This window comes from Chlorocebus sabaeus, chromosome 17, assembly GCF_047675955.1.
Source record: "Chlorocebus sabaeus isolate Y175 chromosome 17, mChlSab1.0.hap1, whole genome shotgun sequence".
Taxonomy (NCBI): domain Eukaryota; kingdom Metazoa; phylum Chordata; class Mammalia; order Primates; family Cercopithecidae; genus Chlorocebus; species Chlorocebus sabaeus.
In genome coordinates, this window is record NC_132920.1 from 68854133 (window position 1) to 68875539 (window position 21407).

Sequence of the window (21407 nt, forward strand, 5' to 3'; positions counted from 1 at the left end):
TCCCATTTGGATGCCTTTTATTTCTTTTTCTGACCTAATCGCTGTTGGTAGGACTTCTAGTACTATGTTGAATGAAACTGGCAAGAGAGGGCATTTTGTCTTATTTCTGATCTTAGGGGAAAAACTTTCAGGTTTTTCTGTTTTGTTTTGTTTTGTTTGTTTGTTTTACCATAAAGTGTGATATTAGATGCGGGCTTTGCATATAAGACCTTTGCTATGTTGAGATAGTTTCTTCATATTCCTGGTTCATTAAGCGATTTTATCATGAAAGGGTGTTTTTTGTCACATGCTTTTTTAAAATCAATTGAGCCGAGGCAGGTGGATCACGAGGTCAGGAGACTGAGACCATCCTGGCTAACACGGTGAAACCCCATCTGTACTACAAATACAAAAAAATTAGCTGGGCGTGGTGGCGGGCACCTGTAGTCGCAGCTACTCAGGAGGCTGAGGCAGGAGAATGGCGAGAACCCGGGAGGCGGAGCTTGCAGTGAGCTGAGATCGCGCCACTGCGCTCCAGCCTGGGCGACAGAGCGAGATTCCGTCTCAAAAAAGTAAAATAAAATAAAATAAAATAAAATAAAAATCAATTGAGATGATCATGTAGTTTTTGACCTTGATCCTGTAAATGTGATGTATTACACCGATTGATTCTCATTTTTGGAAACATCTTTGCATTTCAGAAATAAATCTCTGTTGGTCATGATATATAAACTTTGTAACATGCTGCTGAATTTGGTTTGCTAGCATTTTGTTGAGGATTTTTGTGTCAATATTTATTAAGGATATTTGTCTGTAGTTTTCTTTTTTTTTTTAAATAGTATCTTTGTCTGATTTCAGCATCCAGGTAATACTGGCCTCTTATAATGGATTTGGAAGTGCTCTCCGCTTTAATATTTTGGAAGACTTTTAGAATGAGTTGTGTTTATTCTTCTTTAAACGTATCATAGAATTCTCTAGTGAAGACTTCTGGTCCCCTAGGCTTTTGTTTATTGAGAGGTTTTTGATTATTGATCCAATCTCTTTACTAGTTATGAGTCTATTCAGAAATAAAATTTCTGCATGATTCAGTCTTGATACGTTATATTTTCCTTAGAATTTGTCTATTTCTTTTAGCCTATCTTGTATGTTGGCATAGAATTAATTGTTCATAGCTGTCTCTTATGATACTATTTACTTCAGTGCCGTAAGTTGTGATGTCTCCTTTTTATCTGGTTTTTGTTATTTGAGTCTTCTCTCTTTCTTTTTACTTACTCTTTTTAAAAAGGGTTTGCCAATTTTGTATATTTTTTCTCCAAAAATCAACTCTTAGTTTTGTTGATTTTTACATGGGTTTGTTATTTTCTATTCTGTATATTTCAGCTCAATCTGTATTATTATCTTTCTTCACTAAGTTTGGGTTTAGTTTATGCCTCTTTTTCAAGTTCTCTGAAGTATAAAGTCAGGTTTTGATTTGAGATCTTTCTTTTTTTAATGTAGGTGTTTACTGCTATAAACTTCCCTCTTAGTACCTTTATGCTGCCTCGCATATGTTGTATGGTATGTTGTATTTTCATGTTCACTTGTCTCAAGATATTTTCCAATATTTCTTGTGATTTCTTCTTTGATCCACTGGTTGTTTAAGAGTGTGCTGTTTGATTTCTACATATTTCTGAATTTTTCAGTGTTTCTCTTGGTGTTGAGTTCTAGTTTTGTTCCATTGTAGTCAGAAAAGATACTTGGTGAGATTTCACTCTTCTTGAATTTGTTAAGGTTTGTTTTGTGGCTTAACATGTGGTATATACTGGAAAGCTTTCTGTCTGCCCTTGAGAAGAATGTATATTCTGCTGTTGTTGTATGGAGTGTTGTATGGAGTTCTGCATGTGCCTGTTAGGTCCAATTCATCTATAATGTTACTCATATCACCTGATTTCTTATTAATTTTCTGTCTAGGTAATCTATCTAGTTAATCTGTCTAGTTATTAAAATGGGGTATTAAAATATCCTATTATATTGTTACTATTTATTTCTTTCTTCCATTATTTCAAGGTTTGCTTCATATGTTTGGGTGCTATGACATTAGGTGCACATATATTTATAATTGTTGTATCTCCCAAGTGAATCAACCTTTTTATCATTACATTGTGTCCTTTTTTGTCTCTTGAGACAGTTTTTGACTTAAAGTCTATTTTGTTTGATATAAGTGTAGCCAACCTCATTCTTTTTTGATTATCTTTTACATGGGATGTTTTTTCCAAACTTTTACTTTCAGTCATGCATGCCCTTATATACAAAATGAGTCTGTTGTAGACAACTGAATTGTATTTTTAATCACTTTTTATACTCACTTTAAGATATGGTTCATGTGCCTTAAACATCTTAAGACTCTGCAGAAAAATGTGACGATTAAGTTAGGTTGCCTCTGAATGATTAACTCTATACATTTTAAATTGTTTTATATAGCACAAATCTCAAGGACAGAAAATAATTTTATTATTTTAGTCATGAAATCCATTTGGCTGTCAGATCTGCTTTTCTAGCAGTGAATTCAAACATGCAGCCAGCCAGGGAGCATTAGCAGATCACAAAGCCTGACATGGCACATCAGCAGCCAGCTATTCACTTGTGCAAATTAGAATAAATTGACGGAATAAATTAAAGACAAATTTGTACACTATACACTTTTTAAAAAGGAAGCCATTGCATAATGTAAATTTGCTTGCTTATTTCCCCTTTATTAGGCATTTAATACCATGATATTGGCATTTTAAATCAACTTGTTAAACTTTTGGTATTTTTGTTTAGTATTTGCTTATTAAACAAAACGCTCAAACATGTTTTGAGTATTAAAATGTTCCAAAGAATAATACAAATGAGGACATATAAATGATAGATAAAAATCTTGCTCTCATCGAGCTTATTATCATGTGGAAGAAGACATGCGTAGTATCGATGAAAGCTTTGGTAGAGGTAGGTGCACGTTACTGTATTGGGGCACAAGGTGGCAGGGACTCGCATGAATGATATTAGCACACTGATATGCATGAATACATTGACACATATCTCTTCTCAAATATATTCTAAATATATTAAAACATACACACATTTTCTCTCTCTCTCTCTCTTTCTTTGTTCCTCTCTCTCTCTCTCCGTCTCTCCTTCTCTTTCAGCAAAAGCCATAGGGTTGATTCTGCCCTCTAGGGAACTTCTCCACCAGACCAGTTGAGCAGCTGATGAACCTAACACAGTGTAATATACCCTGCAGAAGACAACTTATTGTAGCTACTTTACTCCTTACAGACCAGCCATTCAGGGCCAAAGTCTCCACATTCCCAGACACACAGGGAGCTTCATAAACATCTTAACAAAATTGCAATCTTCTTTATAGAATACCCACATCTGTGTTTCCTAGTAATGTATTCACTTATGGAATTTAAATATAATAGAGATACCGTATGTTCTAATATAATAATTATCTAATAATAATTAAAATTAGCAGTCATTGGGTTTTATTAAAAGCTGGTAACTAGGATTATAAACGGAATCAGAATAAAGAGACAAATGGAATTTGAGTGAAGTATCAATATTTTTGTTTCACAAAACCAAACCAGAACTTAAACACATTCAGGCTAATCCAAAAAGGAACTTACATCTGTTTGTTGAGGACTGATTGTTCTCTAGGAGAAATGTTCATAATTTCTCTGGTAATGACAGGTGGGTATTTCCCCTGACTCTAAGCTGTATGCACCATTCTCTGGGAGACCTGTCAGCTGTGCTAATATGATCAACCACCCAGGATCACCTCTCAACTTTGTCAATTTTCTCTATTCTCACTTGGTTCCCTGATCGCTTTTACTCACAGAGAAACAGGGAAGAATAATTTGGCAAAGGAAGCTCAGCATTTAGAGCTGAGTTTTCTGTCCTTCAAAATGTACTATACCTTCAATTGACTCATTTAGCATTTAATGAAAAAAAGAACAGTTAACCAGCTCTCTCTGTCTGCAACAATCTTCCTCTTAACAAAAATAAAATAGATTTATGCTTTGTTGTTTTTTACTCTTTACTCTTAGGCTTTCTCTCTGAGCTTCCTGAGTGTTTAAAAAAGTGTTATTTGACATTACTGCATACATGAGAAATGCACTTAAAAATGTTAACCTATGTGAAATAGGTGTATAGTTCCTCTGCTAGTAAATGTAGTAAATTCCCCCAACCACAGAATAACTCCGCATTTTTTTCTGATGAAATCTTGTGCCAAAAACCATCTCATTAGAGAAAAACAAATCTCAAAAAATGCAAGGTTCAGCATGGTTCCACCATATCAGAACTATATGACTTAAATGGTATAACCACTTTAGAAAACAATATGGCAGTACTATAAAACTAAGTATGCCTTTACAGCATGATCAAGGAATTCCACTCCGAGATATTCACCTTAGACATATGAAAATACATATCCATACATAAAATATGTATGGTAATTATTATTTCTAAAGGCTAAAAACCAGAAATAACCTAAAGGTTTTACCCTAATTGGTAAGTACATCAATCATTTTTTTTTTGTATTTGTACCATAGAATTTGTATTTGTACTATAGAATATTACTCAATTGTAGAAAGAAACAAAATAGATGAATCTCAAAAACTTTATGCTAAATGAATTAAGTTAAAATTAGAAGTCTATGTACTGTATGCTTCTATTAAAGTGAAATCTTAGAAAAGGCAGAATTATAACAACAGCATGTCCATGGTTGCCTGGGAGCATGGAAGGGTAAGGGATTAAATAAAGAGGGACTTGAGGAAATTATTTAGGGTAAGGGATTGTTTGTCTGTGTTAACTGTGTTAGTGCTTACATGGTAGTATACAATTATCCAAAGAATTAAACTATATATTTAAAATTGGTGAGTTTTATCTGTAAATACTCCTTAAAAAACAAAAAAGAGGGAAAAAAATTAAATGATTTTGTCGTTGATACCTAATGTGAATTCCCCAGAATAGTACATGCCCAGTGGAAGAGCAAGTGGTTTATTATTTCAAAATTCCAAACAGGGATATATTCACACATATGCACACACTCATCTTTAAATCTCTAAATACTACATGATCTGCAGCATTTTACGTATTTCACATATTTTGTGTGAAAACTTACATATACAAGAAAAGGTTGGTTCAGTTTTTTGTTTATATTGATGGATAATTTCTTGTAAACTATAGATATGATTTTATTTAAATAACTTAAACTTCTCTGTAAATGAAATATCTTGGTAAGATATTTCAGGGAAAATGTGTTTCTTAGATTAAGAATATTGAGATCAAGCAGTGGCCTATCAATCTCTATTGTTGAAATAGATTATGGTTAATAATTAGCAAGAGCATTTATTTCTATTTAAACTCTATTTGCTCTAATGTTACTCCACATTCCAATTATTTATTGTAATATGTTTTGGGATAATCAAAGAAACACCAAGACAGCACATTGCAATAAGAGTATTTGATCTCCGAGAGAACAAAAGTCTTAGGTCCTCCTTGATATAAATGAATTATATTCATTTAAATATTGTCTGAAGATTTGAATTTACAATCCATAACTCTTGTAGGTGAATCAGATTTAAGTAATCAAAAGCTTGTTAGTGCTGTTGCTTTTTCATATTTTCTGCATCTAAAATGGTAAAACGGCCTTTTCTCCCTAAGTTTTCTGTTCCACATAAGGTTTCTTTACAGCAGCAAAATGTGTCTTTCCATGAATAATACCACAATTTATGTTTGTGCTTTGGATGCATTTATTTGAAACCATCCCAAAATGTATTGAGTAGTAGCAATTTATACTTTTCATCAATCATTTCTCCTTTTAATTATAATTACTCTGTTTCAGAAATTATACTGTCGTTAATTCCAAAATCATCGTGGTCACAATAAGGCCTGAACCCAAAACAACCGATTCGTTTCTGGAGATAGAACTAGCTCATTTGGCGAATGTAAGTACCATCCACTGAGCATTGACTTGCTTGTAGAATTACCTTTTTAACAGTCATTCTTTGACTGATAACACCAGAATACATTTTCTAGACTTTTATAGTTGCAAATGAATTAACTTACTATGAGTATATGTATTATAAAGAAACAAATAATGATTATTCTATGCTTTTTTCATGATAAAATTCTCTTCAATTTATCCAAATAATAGTTAATAAATAATTTATCAGTGCACACATCTTTACCAAGCTTTGTGCTAGGCACTGGAGAAGGTGAGGTGAGTAAGAGCCTATTAACTGTGAGGGTGCTTACATGGTAGTATACAACTATCCAAAGCATTAAACTATATACTTAAAATTGGTGAGTTTTATCTGTAAATAAAACTCGATCTCACTATGTGGTAGGAAAGAAAAAATTTAAGTTGCATGCCGCAGTAAAAGTTATAAACAGTGCAAAGGGGAACGATTAATTCAGAGGAAGGGGGTGCTGGGTGGGGTGGGTGGCATGTAGAAATACTAAGTCAAGGCCGGGCGCGGTGGCTCACGCTTGTAATCCCAGCACTTTGGGAGACCGAGACGGGTGGATGACGAGGTCAGGAGATCGAGACTATCCTGGCTAACACGGTAAAACCCCGTCTCTACTAAAAATACAAAAATTAGCCGGGCGAGGTGGCGGGCGCCTGTAGTCCCAGGTACACGGGAGGCTGAGGCAGGAGAATGGCGTAAACCCGGGAAGCGGAGCTTGCAGTGAGTGGAGATCCGGCCACGGCACTCCAGCCTGGGCGACAGTGCGAGACTCCGTCTCAAAAAAAAAGAAAGAAAGAGAGAAATACTAAGTCAAGGATCAGGGAAGGCTTATTATAACTACTTAGGTGCTCCCATTGTCTAAATCAAAGTCTTTCATGTCAGAATGAAAATAACCCATTCTTAAATCTATCCAACTACAACTGAAATACTTCAGATTTTGTTCAGTCCTCTATACAAATTTTCAGTGTCTACTTATTATTTAAATAATCGAATACTTAAATCATTGAAGGACAGGAGCAAGGAAAGTGATTCCTATGAAAGTCTTCCTTATTGTACTTTCATAATTCCTGTATTAAAATAAGCCCATCTCATGATTTACATGTACTTATTTTTATTCCTTGCAAAGTTTTTATGAAGTTGACCTTTCTTTACACTGAAAAAAAAAAAAAAAAAAAAAAACAAAGCAAAAAGTGATTAAGTCATTTTCCCAAGCTCATATAGTGAGTGAATGACATAGCATAATTTATACTCACATTCTTTTGGCTATAAAACTTGTGTATTTTCTACTATTGTGTAGTTTCTGATTTCCTGAAAAAATCAGCCTTAGTTTTATAGAAAAATGATAATCATCTTTCCTGTGAATCACTTTTTACTAAGATGCCCCAGACTTCCTAGATTATTTAATAAAAATTTCAAATCTCTCTGCAATAACTTTCAAAGATTGCGGTTAATATTTAAACTATTAGATGTTTTACTACTTTTGCCAAAATACTACTTCCATCTAACCTTAAGAACGTGTTTTAGTTCTACGATATCTACCTCCTTATACCTTAGTATAGCCCTCATCTCTTCACTGCCCTGAAAACTGGGAGACATTTTTAACTTTTCAACATTTGCTTTTGAATAAAAAATTTGTGCATTCAAAATTTTTTATGAAAATATATGTTTTTGTTGTTTATCTACAGTTAAAAGCTTTGGGAGAAAGTAGTAAGAGATATTAATTCCCTGTATCAGATTACAGAATTACTGAAAAAGCACCCAGTGTCAGAATGTGTACTCTGTTTCTTATGCAGAGAACATTTGTGCAAATGAATCACAAGACTTTCATAAAGATTAAAACATTATTTAGAACTTAAAGAACATGTTAAAGGAAGCTTTTTTTGATAAATTAAAAAAGAGTAGTCTCAAAAATAGTGTTGAAATAGTCTCACTATCTGAGTATAATAAAACTTTTTGAAATGAACGTATTTAAGCTTTGAGTCTGTCTTTTATCTTCTGGAAATGTATTTTGTCAGCTGATTTACAAAAGATATAAACCATGTACAAAAAATATTTTCTACATATGGAAAACAAAGGACATAGTCAACAAATTTTATTAAGCACCAGCTAGTACTGGAATGACAATGAAAGTCAACATGTAAGAATGATGAGATAATTATCCCAAGTCACTTAGAATTAATTGTGTCTTTCAGTATTTTGAGTAAGTGAATTGACCAGGTTCCCACAAGAATACTATCTCCACTCTAGAAAGCCCGTATTTAAAATGTATGTATACATGTAGACGAATGTGTTACAAAAAGTGGATAGGGAGAGGAGAATAGAAAGAGGAACAATTTATGCTAGAGAAGAAAAAGTCTCTAGACGTCTTGTTTAGACTCTCCGCCGTGCACATCGTGCCTCTCCTCAGAGGCTCCTCCAGTTACTGACCACACAACTGAGCCTCTCTGGGCTTCTCTGGACTCTTATTTAAAATGTCCATCTCACTGTTGTCTGTACAATGCATACAACCCTTCTACTTTACTGTTTTGAATTTCTAAAGCTTATTGTATTTACATTTATTTTATTGCTAAAATTAGGTTTTGTGAAATACTTTGGGAAGTATTACTGTTCACTAAGGGAGGGAATATGTTGTTTATTAATTGAATATCATAATATTATTGCCAATCTTATAAAAATATATTCTATGTACTGAGATTAGTTTATTTCCATTGAAGAGAAGACAAAAAAGGTTCATTTTGAAATACAATGTTAGCTGAAATGTGAAGAAAAAATAGATCTTAAATATGCAGACTGAAATTTATTAGAAAAATCCTGAACTTCATATATATATGTGTATGTATATATATTTTTTCACACATATATATTTATACACACACACACATACATATATACAGTTGGCCCTCAGTATCTGCATCTGTGGATTCAACCAACCACAGATGAAAAATATATGGAAAAAAATTAAAAATAACAGTACAACAATAAAAATAATACAAAGGTAAAAATATAGTATAAAAACTATTTACATAGTGTTTACACTGTCTTATGGTATTAGGTCTTTTTTTTTTTTTTTTTTTTTTTTTTTGAGACAGAGTTTCGCTCTTTTTGCCCAGGCTGGAGTGCAATGGCGCGATCTCGGCTCACCGCAACCTCCGCCTCCCGAGTTCAAGCGATTCTCCTACCTCAGCCTCCCGAGTAGCTGGGATTACAGGCATGTGCCACCACCCCGGCTAATTTTGTATTTTTTAGTAGAGACGGGGTTTCTCCATGTTGGTCAGGCTGGTCTTGAATTCCCGACCTCAGGTGATCCACCTGCCTCGTCCTCCCAAAGTGCTGGGATTACAAGCGTGAGCCACCGCGCCCGGCGGTATTAGGTCTTTTAAGGAATTTAGAGATGATTTCAAGTATATGAAAGAATGTGGATAGGTTATATGCAAATATATATAAGATTCTTGAGCATACATGGATTTTGGTATCTGCAAGGGGTTCTGGAACCAACCCCCTATGGATAACAAGAGACAACTAATATACACACACCCATCCCCCCACCTCCAACCTCCACACATATACACCTACATATATATTAATATATACAATTATGTATATATGCATGTATATACATATGCATGCCCATTTTTGTTGCCTTCAAAATTTTTTAGAAATGACGTATCTCTAATATCAAGTCTGTCTACTTTCACCTATTTTCTTATATCAAAAGTATCCATTGTACTTTCAGGAAAGAATAACTTGAAAGTTACATTTTATTAAAATGTCTTGTGAAAAAAGAAAGGAAGATGGGAATTAGTAGTTATAGTGAGTTATAGTGAGTTAACAGGAAAAGCCTGTTAACATTTTCTTTTAAAAGTGTGTCTCAGAAAACTTTTTAACAAATAGCATTTACAATATGTTAAATATAATAAGGCTCCTGGAAACTGATAGGAATAGGTAATAAAATATGGAACCTAGCAATTCCAAATTGTGTTTAGCAAAGCCAATTGCAGCGTTAACCAGATTATGTCATTAATTAGTAAGACACTATTCTTAGTTCAGTTTTTCAGGCTGATGGCTTCATTGTCATGACTTATAAAGTCAGGGTATATGGTATTTAGTGCTTAAGCAATAACAATTAATGGCTTTTAAGAAATATCAAATTTTTCTCCTCCCCACCAAAAAATTTGTTTTTTATATCACTTAAGAGTGACATTTATACTCGTCAAATTTTTAGATACTATAATGCATAAGGAAAGTTAATCATCTTATTGAAAATAATTCTTGAGGCCCAATGAGTGCAATAGAATAGATCCCTATGTACACAAACACATATACTATTAGGATCCCTTGTGTCCGACAGGTCTAGGCCTACTGTGACTTTCCAAGGTGAATAACATCTTTATATTTAAAGATGAGTTAGAAGAAAAAGAAGGTAAATGCATTTTAGTTATCTCATGCTCTATAAACTTTGCAAGCCTGCAAATGCATACTTTTCCCAAATGAAGTTTTTATGTAGTTCCATTTCAAATGGAAAGATAGAGTGGACCACACCAGCCTGCAGTCTCATCTTGACTTTAAATTTTTTTTTTCCTCTGGGCATCAACTCCAAATGATGTAGGTAGGGTGCTGCTGCTGTCTTTCAGGGTTGACATAAATAATACATTATGTTTGTAGTTCTCAAATTGATCTAATGATAATTTGGGCTTATAGGTTTTGTTTTCTTTGCCATATTTGCATGCATCCTAATAGTATGAAGCTGACAAATTAAAGAAATTTGTTTTATGTGTATAAAGTAATTTTAAATGAAAATTAACCATGACCCTATGACCTTTGTAAATCATAGTGAAAAACACAGTGACAACTGTATCTTCATTATAAACATGAGAAACAATGAAAAGAAATTCCAACATTCATCAGTGGGTATTTTCATGAATATAAAGGTTAATAACCTAAGGATTTAAAAATTACTTGGCAAAACTTTAAAAAGTTCAGTGTGTGCATCTGTAATTTTCACAAAGGGTTGTTTGATATGCCTTTACTTTTTGAATTACTTTTCTGCCCTAGCTTTATCCATTTGGAAGTGGTTTCTGATATTTTGTCTGTTTACAGTTCTTGGTAACTTTTCTAGAGAGTCTTGAAATGCTACTAGGCAAGTAGATTGAAGGCCCTTCCAACAACTGAAATTGAGATAGAAATTGCTCTCTAGCTACATTTTTTGGTTATAGCCTAAATTTCTTAACTTGAGTAGACATCCTTCTCATGTTTCAAATTTAGTTTATTTATATTTATAATACATAATTTATATTCTTTAAAAACATTTCAGTATGATTGTGCTATTGTTGGAGCAGGGGGTCGGCAAACTTTTTTAGTTAAGAGTCTGATGGTAAAGAATTTCAGGCATGAGAGTCATAATGGCTTCTGTCACATCCACTGAACTATGGTGTGGCTGTATTTCAATAAAAAGTAATTTCCAACAGATGGCAGGTCAGATTTGGCTCATGGGCTATTGTTTGTCAATGCCTGTGTAATAAGCAGAATAGTGACTCCTCCAAAAATATCTACATCCTAATCCCCAGAACCTATGGCTGTGTTGTGTTACAAGTCAGAAAGGATGTTTGTGTAAGTACATGTCAAAAGGCATATGTGTGTTACATGTCAAGAGGAACTTCTGTGTGACTGCCCTTGTCTCTGCTATAGCCCTATATAACTATTATTAGGGCATATTATTATAGTCCTTTTGGATGTAAAAGAAAAGGACATAGGCTATATGTTGTACCTATATAAAATCTAGTTATTTAATTTTTTTATTTATTAAAGTTATTTGCCACATTAATTAATATTAAATACTTGAACATTTTTAACTCTAGAAGACCCATTTGTTTGCTGAGAGGTACACCAGACTCTATGCAGCCATTACTGGAAATGGTGTAATCACATACAGGTAGGGCACTCTGAGACATATATGTGGAGGCAATGATTTTCTTTGAAGGATACACGTGTAAAAATGTCCTCATGATAGTTCTACTTTTTACTGCTTCCCATATGACAAGAGGAAAGTATTCCTCTGGAAATAACACAGGTTAGTGATATATCTCAGAAATTAGAGAAGCAAGCTGTTATCCTATCTATAAAAATAGTGTCATCTGGTTAATGTAGGCTACTAACTATATAGCAGAAGTGATATTAAATATGTGTCCTCCCCTTGTATTCCAATCAAATAGCTGCCAACTTTCTGTGAATAGCTATGTAACATGGATGGGACTCGTCCTGATAAAAACAGTATTCTACATTTCTCACTTCAGTGGCCTTCATGTAATTCTGCTTTAGCTAAAGCCATTTTTTTCCCATTCCATCTTAGTTTATCTGGTTTTCAATGTGATGAGAATCCTCATAAAATCCATCCAAATTATCTACATTTCCAACTTCCTAACAAGTAAGAGTACAGTATTGTATTCTCAATGTATTTTTTTAGGCTTTAGGTACACAACAGCTATCCCTTAAAAACTGAACATAAGACCCAGATTTAGCTCCTTCTAAGTATCATTTAAAATACTAAAATATGGAACAGTACTTATCATAACTTTGAGAAAATATTAGAGAAGAACATCCAGGAGATTACTTCCTGTTGAGTTTTATATTGTATTTTTTCACTGCTGCATCCCCTTGTGTGGTGTTTTACTCTTTAAGGCCCTGTAGAACTGTTCATATGTTAAAAGACATGACCCTGAAATGGGTCCCTCTTACTGATCAACTGTTAGTGACCTGTGATAGATTTGACTGTGGAAAAATTTACATCTACTAATGTCTTGCTTCCCTTAGCAATTCCTGAGATTTTTTGAATGTGTCCTTCTAAAATATCATTAAAATTATGGGGAGGCCGAGGCGGGTGGATCATGAGGTCAGGAGTTCAAGACCAGCCTGGCCAAGATGGTGAAACCCCATCTCTACTAAAAATACAAAAAAAAAAGAAAGAAAAAAAAATTAGCCAGCCTCAGTGGCAGGCGCCTGTAATCCCAGCTATTCAGAAGGCTGAGGCAGGAGAATGGCTTGCACTCGGAGGACAGAGGTTGCAGTAAGCCAAGATCACTCCACTGCACTCCAGCCTGGGCTACAGAGTGAGACTCTCTCAAAATAAATAAATAAATAAATAAATAAATAAATAAATAAAATGCACAAGATATGAATTGGTCTTTTGCAGATCCAGTTATGCAAACTGGAAATATTCTTGAGGAATCTCCAAAATCTATTTGGGTAGTTATATACAATAATAACAATTAATCTTTAGTGGAGAAAGAGTGGATAAACTTAGCAAAATCCAGGTCATTTTAAAGTAATGCCTTGCTATCTAAGATTTAGGAAATTAAAGACAGACAATACAGTGTCAGTTGAAGAGTCTTTCTCCCCTTCACTCAAGAGACCAATGTCCAACTCACTGAACAATGTGACAGAAAAATTCATTCTGTAACATCTAACTCAGACCACTGGAAATGTCAAATAGTTATGATGAAGTCACTGCCCTTCATCCTGCACTTAGCTGCTTTGCCTATTTACTTGCTTTGCCTCCACAGAAAAGAGATTATTTTTGTTTCAAGGAGGCTGTGAAGGTACAAAAAAGTTCTGAAGTTTCAAGATTAGTAGTTTATTATGGCATATGACCACCAAGCATTCAAACATCTGAGTAAAAATAGAGTAACCACGTTATTTCTTTTTTTAAGCAATTGTATTTGTAATTTACAAATAATAATTGTATTGACCTGTGGGGTACAATGAGAGGTTTTGATATATGTTTACAATACAGGATGCTTAAATCAGGGTAATGAACAAATCCATCACCTCACAAGGTTTCAGTAGACGGGAGGAACACGCTTTAATGATCTATTGCACAGAATGGTGACTATGATAAATAGTAATGCATTGTATATTTCAAAATTACTGAGTAGGTTTAAATGTTTTCAGCATGTTATTTCTGCCATGTGTATTATGAGCAATGATTCTCTAAATTTGATGTGAAAAAATTACGAAGAGGCAAGATTGTCATTATTAAAATGGAGATTTCTATGTTTAGCCTCAACCTTAACATTCCTATTGCCAATGAATCCACATTTTTAGTATTCATCCCAGTTTATTCTGAAGTAGGTCCAGAGAAACACTTTGAAAGCATCATTAAGATAGCAAGAGTGTGATTAAGGTAACATATGCATTGAATATATTTAAAATTTAAAACACCAGGGAAAATTTATAGAATCTTGGTCATTTGTATTGTGATATTACTGTTATCTTTTCTGTAACCAACTTGTTTCAGATCTCTTCTCAAAGATAATCTTACTGATGAAGCTTTCTTAATAAACAAAAGTACTATTCACTCCATTTTCCTAGTCGTACCTAGTCATACCTCTCTCTCTCTGCCCTTCACTATGGTGAAATACATGAGGCAGGGACTTAGTTTTGCTCATCCTTGTATCACAGTGCCTTGAATGGTTCTTGGAATGTAACAGATGTTTAGTAAATGAATTCAGAATGGTTGCAGAATGGTTAGACTTGTTGTGATCATCTGCCTGCTGCTATCTCTTCTGACTTCTGCACTTTGTGAGGGTAATATAACATAGTTGAGTATTTCCTTAAAAAGACTCTGATAGTTTTGAAAGAATAAAATGAATTTCTAGAATCATTGAGAGTGAGGGCTAGAAAAGATGTCCAGATCATCTATTTTATAAATAAGAAAAAAACAGTCATGCAGTCCAACAAAAGGGAGTAACACCCATTGAAATACATTGGCAAAGCTAGTGATATATTCTACTATTAAGTTAATATATTTGTTTGGTTGATAATGGAACAGAGGAGAGAAGTAAAAGAAAATAGCGAAGACACTCGAGAGTGGTGTGTAGAACATCTACGGCAATAGAAATTTGGGCAGTGGTGAATTTTTTAAATGCTTAAAAATGAGTAAGTAGAAACATGTAGAATTCAGCTATGCTGTTTTGAATGGAACCAAGAGTGGCAGTTTTTGTTTGTTTTCCCAAAAATATGTTTGTCAAGAATAGCATTTCCTTTTCAAAAGTTTCCAAATATGTGCAGTATTACCATTTGGTAGGTCAATATATACTATTTATTGATAGTTTGGTAAATTAATCTTCTTTAACCCATCTCTCTTGTTTACCTGAGAAATTTTGTTTTCTTAGTTTACTACATTTGTTAAATCTACTTCTACAGATTAGTACTTAGCTTCTCTCTTTTCCTCTAGCCCTGCCATTACATTTTTTTATATTGGGCTATTTCCCGTTATTGATTTTCTGTAAATTCCTCATAACAGATCTAGTAACAGAGTCCCTTTGAGGAAAGTAAATGAAAATTATAACAAATATTTTACAGGCACTTACTCAGCAAAACCTTGTAGCCAGCTTTCTTTTTTTTAATATTTAGAATCCATTCATCATAGGTTACTTTTTTTCCATCTCACATTCTTACTGCTTAAGTGACTAGTGTTTTCAGGTACTAAGTTTTTTCTCATTTGTTTGTTCTGCTTATTTTTCTAAACCTCAAATGTTCCAACTATTGACCTTAGCTCACAGTCTCACATATTGGTGACCATACTAGAATAAATGTTTATGGTGTGTATCCCAGAATGTGTAGTGAAACCTAAGATTGAATGATGCATTTTGGAACCTATAATAATGCTCACATGTATGGTGTTTAAATTTCCATAAGCACAAAAAGAAAGAGAAGCATGCAGCAGGATCTAAGAAGTAAGGGGTGAAGAACATGGAGAATACAACTGAATGTTGACAAAGTCATGGAAAAAGATTAGAAGAAGCATTTCTCATTTTGAAACCTTTTTTGAAGAATAAATCAGTTTCTTTATGGTGATAAAAAGGAAAGAAGTATCCAAACAATTAAGTTTACATGTTGTTTCTTTTCTATTTTTGTTGTTGTTGTTGTTGTGGCCCTACTGTGAACAATCATTGTGAAATATTAAGCCTATAGTCAGTATCTTATATTAGTTTATATAAAGATTTATCCTACATTATACCTCGTTAAAATTAGCCAATTAGATTTAATGGATCTGTTATCACAAGTTCCTCAGCTGCACTTGGTTTCTGTATCCTTGAAATGCATACTCCCATACTCTTCACTGTGATGTTACAAGGATAATTTGTTTTCTATAAGGTTATCTGAGCTCCTTTGAACAAAGCCCTAGGTAAATATAGCATAACTTTATGACAGCATTTTGGCGGTGCTGTGGATTTATCAGAAAGTCACAAGCTATATGAAAAATTCAGGTAAGACTAGACAGGATCTTATAAGATAGATAAGAAACCAATTTAATACACCATTCCCCTTTCCTTCCTTAGAACATCTAGATCTATGCCTTCTGTAGGAACCAGATAATAACCCATTTCATCTATGAAACTTGTGCTGACTAGCATAGGCCATGACGCTCCATTTCCTCATTTGTTCTTTACTCAGTAAACTATGGCTAGTGATATTTATGTAAACATTTTGCTTGGATTGCTATAGGAATATTCCATGTGTATGTTTCTCATCTACTTCTATAGGACTATGACCTTTTTTCAGGAAAGACAGTGTTATTATACTTTAGGAGCATAGTGTAGGGAGATATGAGCATTTCGTAATAAGATCCCCCCCCATCAAAGGGCAAAAGCTGCAGGGAGGTAAGAAGTACCCGGCAGGAGAGGCCTCAAGAGGTGTGACTACCAATGGGGCTCAGCAAGGGAGTCTCCTGAGAATCCACCCAAGTGCTGGCGATGTTGTAGGACTTTTTCCTTAGTTCAGCTAAGAGCCGGGTTCTTATTACATGGTCACAAGAGATTAGGCTTCCAGACACTTTGAAGGGTGAGGAAAAAAAAAGGAATTTATTGGGAAAAGAAGGGGCAAAAATGAAACAGGGACCCTCCGCAAAGCCGGAGTCCTGCTAGCTGGCTTCCTGCCTGGCTGATTGAATTCCAGTTTCCACCCCAGGAGAGGAGAGGCCAGGCTCCTCCCCTGCAAATGGTGTGAACCTCCCAAGGCTCACCCAACTGCACATTCCTCACAGTGCTCGGGCCTTGGAGGTTCTGTCAGGGAGCCCTTCCCACCTGGCTGTCTCAGTGAGAAGAGTCAACATAAATCATCAAATAGGGCCAGATTGCTCAGAACTGGCTTTGGACCTTAGCAGGCAGGTGAAAACCTTTTGCTTCCTTTACATCCCCTCCCTCATCCCTCTACCACCCTGGCCACTGGCAGCGTCATGCCCCACCTCCGCCCAGGCCTTCATCTGGAGGAGGGAAGATGATCTGACATTCAATCAGGTTCTGTGTTTTGATTATTGTTTGTAACAGATCATTTTCAATTGCTAATGACATGACGATCGTGATTTAATGTGACAACCAAAGCCTGTTATTTAAGAGTGACTCAAAACTTTGGAGTTTGGTTTTTTGTTTGTTTGTTTGTTTTCAAATTATGACTAAATTTCCATCCAGAAGCAAGAAAAAGATCATTTTTTACTAAATAAATTTTAAAGGAAGAATGGGAAACAAAACCAAATGCATTTTCTGATTGCTTAAAAAAAATATCCAAGATACCTTAGATATGTGGTCTTTCAGGGAATTTTTAGAATAACTGAGATGCTGCAATATTAGAGTTAGTCATGTACCAATTAAAATGAATAATTTGTAAGGTTTGAGTTAATTTCATATGTTTTAGAACAGCGATCTTACTATTTATTTCTAGCAAAAATTTAGAATTTAGACCCATCAAACAGCATTTAGAAAGGCACACCTCCAAAAGAGCTTCTCTGGACTTTCAAAGATATTTCTTTCCCAGATACACTCCAGTGATTAACTATTTGTAGACAACACTGAAGCCTGAGGGCTGGGTCATAGCTTACTGTCTATGAGGGACTGTTTCCACCTGTGGAAGGAAAGCAGTGGCGTGTTTCAGTACTGTATTTTTTTTTTTTTTTTTTTGAGACACAGTCTCGCTCTGTCGCCCAGGCTGGAGTGCAGTGACGTCATCTCAGCTCACTGCAAGCTCCGCCTCCAGGGTTCCCGCCATTCTCCTGCCTCAGCCTCGGAGTAGCTGGGACTACAGGCGCCGCCACTACGCCCGGCTAGTTTTTTGTATTTTTAGTAGAGACGGGGTTTCACCGTGTTAGCCAGGATGGTCTCCATCTCCTGACCTCGTGATCCTCCCGCCGCGGTCTCCCAAAGTGCTGGGATTACAGGCTTGAGGCACCGCGCCCGGCCTCAGGACTCTCTTAACTGCCTTGGTCTGTTAATTATTATTATCAGTAACTAAGTTGGATAAAGACATAGATAATCATGTTTGGTTTTTTAATCCTGTAATGACACAAAGCTTAAAAGCAATACTGGATGTGTGGGATGCCAAAATCAGGATTTTAAAAGCTCAGCAGAGATTGCCATGTATGAGTAATACCTATCTAGCTCAGGAAGAGTCTACCCAAATGTCTAATACAATCTTAGTTTTCATTATTAGGAAGAGGGCACCTGATTTGGAGACGCAGTGGTAGTGCTTTGCTGTGCACAGGTCAGACTCAAGTGAGTGATTTGCCTAAATACACTTTAAAAGTGTATGCTCCAGGAAATTAGTCATGTGGAGGATGAGAGGACTTCAAACCAACAGTGTATGTTTAATGGATAAGAGAAGATTCTTCAGGCGTATGACAGAATCTGTAGATACATGTATCTAAATATATTAGAACTCTTCAAAACAGAAGTACATTGAATAATCCAGTGTGAAAAACCCATGGTGTTATCTTGAAGGTCACGGCAGGTACTCAATTCACAATTATTGAAATAAATTTAAAATCTAGCATTTTCACTTAAAATTTCATTAGACATTATCCTATACAAATATAATATGCTAATTAAGATGATATTGCAAGTCAACAAACTCAAGAAATGGACACCTCTTGTCTCTAGGAAACATCAACTAGAGGCTGACGAGGAGGTAGTGGTGATGATTATACATGTGCATACTATAAGATATGTCACTGTGATTTCAATATTATGAATACTATAATCTTAAAGAAAGTAATCTAGCAACTAATGTTTTGGAGACATAAGGATAAAATCAAAATCATCAAAATATAGACTTATGGTATATGAAAGCTTCACTTTTAATTTCCAGGAAAACTAAATACAAGTTAGAGTGTTTGGAATAAAGATACTGTTTTCATAGAGCTTTATAAAATGGGTCACTAAATCTATGAGAAAGGAAATGCGAATTTCTTATAAATAATTGAAAATAAACCATTAAAGTATCTCTTACCACAAAATAAGAAATCTTCCATTCTGTTTCTATTTCACATAATCCTTCAATCTTTTTATAATATGTACTCAAGACATATGCATTCTTTCTTTGCTTTTTTTTAGGGTACTTTGAATCCCTATTGTGTGTTGTGGGATGACGCCAAAACGTAAGTGACAGATGTTTTCCTATATTACTTTGGGTTAAATATTCAAAGTCCATTAAGTTATTTCAGCTGCCTGCTAGTTAACAGGAATATAAGTCAGCGAGATGTTACATTCAGAGAAAAAAAAAAATTCTCTTTCTGAATCTTCAGTACAGCATGATGAATGTGTTTGTGTGTAATGATGCCATCAGATTACATCTCAAGATAGGATTGCATTACCTAATGTGTGAGGCACATTGCAATGTGAATTCCATGAGGAATTTTTAAAAGCTCTGATATTTTAGGATTTATAGAGGCTCGAATGCCATCTTTACATCTTGCCCTAGTAATTCAGCTTAGCATTGCAGAATAAAATAGCAAGCTCTATGGTCATTTAGCCAATATATTACTCACATGACCTTGAATCTATTATCAGAGTAATGCAATATTTATATGGTCCTTCCAAATTGTTTTGTCATGAAAACATTGAATAACATTTAATTTTTTATTTGTATATTTTTGAATTCAGGCAGAAAAAATAATTGTACTAAATAAGTGTGAGTAATTCTTCCATGATTTTTTGTTTGTTTGTTTGTTTGTAGAAGTAATCACAATATAGCTCATCAAAATCACCTTTATTTTATTGATAATCTTATGAGATTTTGATATCTCAAAGAGCAGAAAAGTCTGTAGTTAAGTCTTGGTTAGACGCCTATACTTTAAATACTTATGTAGGTTACAACTTTTATTTTTTGATTTGGTTTGATTTTGCATGAGGGGAGATAAGTATCAATCAATCCCAAAAGCTAATACCACTCTATATATGCTGTCAGATGAAGCACCGTATTGTTGGACTCTATGTATTCTAAGAATTTTCCTGGTTTTCTTCACCCCTGATGTGATCTACATCTGAAGTTTTGTGATGCTACTTGTTTCTCACCAGAGAGTCTAGAAGAGGAACATTCTTAGAATCTCTAGGAAAAGATTGAACTCTCAGACAATTTTCTCAGTCCTAGGATGCTGATATAGTTTAAATTAAAATTAATATTAAACACACTTTTTGCTATAGGTTCTGATACTCTGGGTATCCTCTACTTCTAGTCCGGTACAATAGTTAAGTACAGAGAATTCCAAATTGCCCTGGTGATAACATGAGCTAGATAGCCTTACTGATGTCATTATTATTTTTTTCTTTTTGGAACTTTACAGACAAATCCATGATAGTAAAATTTTTGCAAGCTTTCTCTCTCTACCATTAGCCAGAGAAGAATTTGGTGGTATAATCTAAGGTGTACTTAGTGTGTTATATAGCCAAGGGAAGAATAAAATGCTATAAAAATCTAGTTGAATATTTTCTGCCCAAGAAACATGTGCTATCTTTTTTATTAATTAATTTATTTTTTATTATAATTTAAGTTCTAGGGTACATGTGCACAACATGCAGGTTTGTTACATATGTATACATGTGCCACTCCTGATTTTAGTTTCCATGTCTCTGTGAATAAGAAGCAACTTTGATGTAGTTTTATTATTATATTTTTACTGGGTAAAATCTGTTTCTTTGTTGATCTAAACAGGGGAAAGTATTAGTTATTCCAAAAGTCCCTTAGGACTATTAAAGGGACACTACAAGAGATAGTCCCTTATTTTGTGCCTCCTGTTGGCTACTTTTCATAGACAGTATAAGGTGTTAAGTTGAATGTATAAAACGATTGGTTTCTGAGGTCAGCATTCACCTGAGGAATCAATCACACCTCCCAAACATCTGCTGATAACATGACTGTTAGCCATCACGAAGAATGTCTCAGCTTTACAAAATTCAACTTCTAAATTGTCCTTGAAGAAAACTACCCAGGGAGAGGAAATGTGTTTAGTTGTCTTTCAAAGAAGATAATCTCAAGGGATTGGTGTAGTTCATGTTTTCTTGATGTATCCGAAAAGTGATCAAAAACCTTCCCATTGTGACAGAACTCCTTTCCCATCACAGTTTTCGCTACATTGTTTCATTATTAAAAGTGTTTTTCTGGGTGAGCTTT

The 21407-nt window shown here is 34.6% G+C and overlaps 1 protein-coding gene across 3 annotated transcripts in view; it reads left to right on the top strand.

Moving 5' to 3' along the window:
* The window catches only part of ADGRB3 (adhesion G protein-coupled receptor B3), a 734436-nt gene that overhangs the window by 401364 nt on the left and 311665 nt on the right, over positions 1-21407 (top strand). For all 3 annotated transcript variants that reach the window (XM_008013603.3, XM_073006121.1, XM_008013605.3), the window contains 2 exons: positions 5846-5948; positions 19352-19395. In XM_008013603.3, the coding sequence (XP_008011794.2) occupies positions 5846-5948; positions 19352-19395 (147 nt within the window). The remainder of the gene's footprint in view (positions 1-5845; positions 5949-19351; positions 19396-21407) is intronic.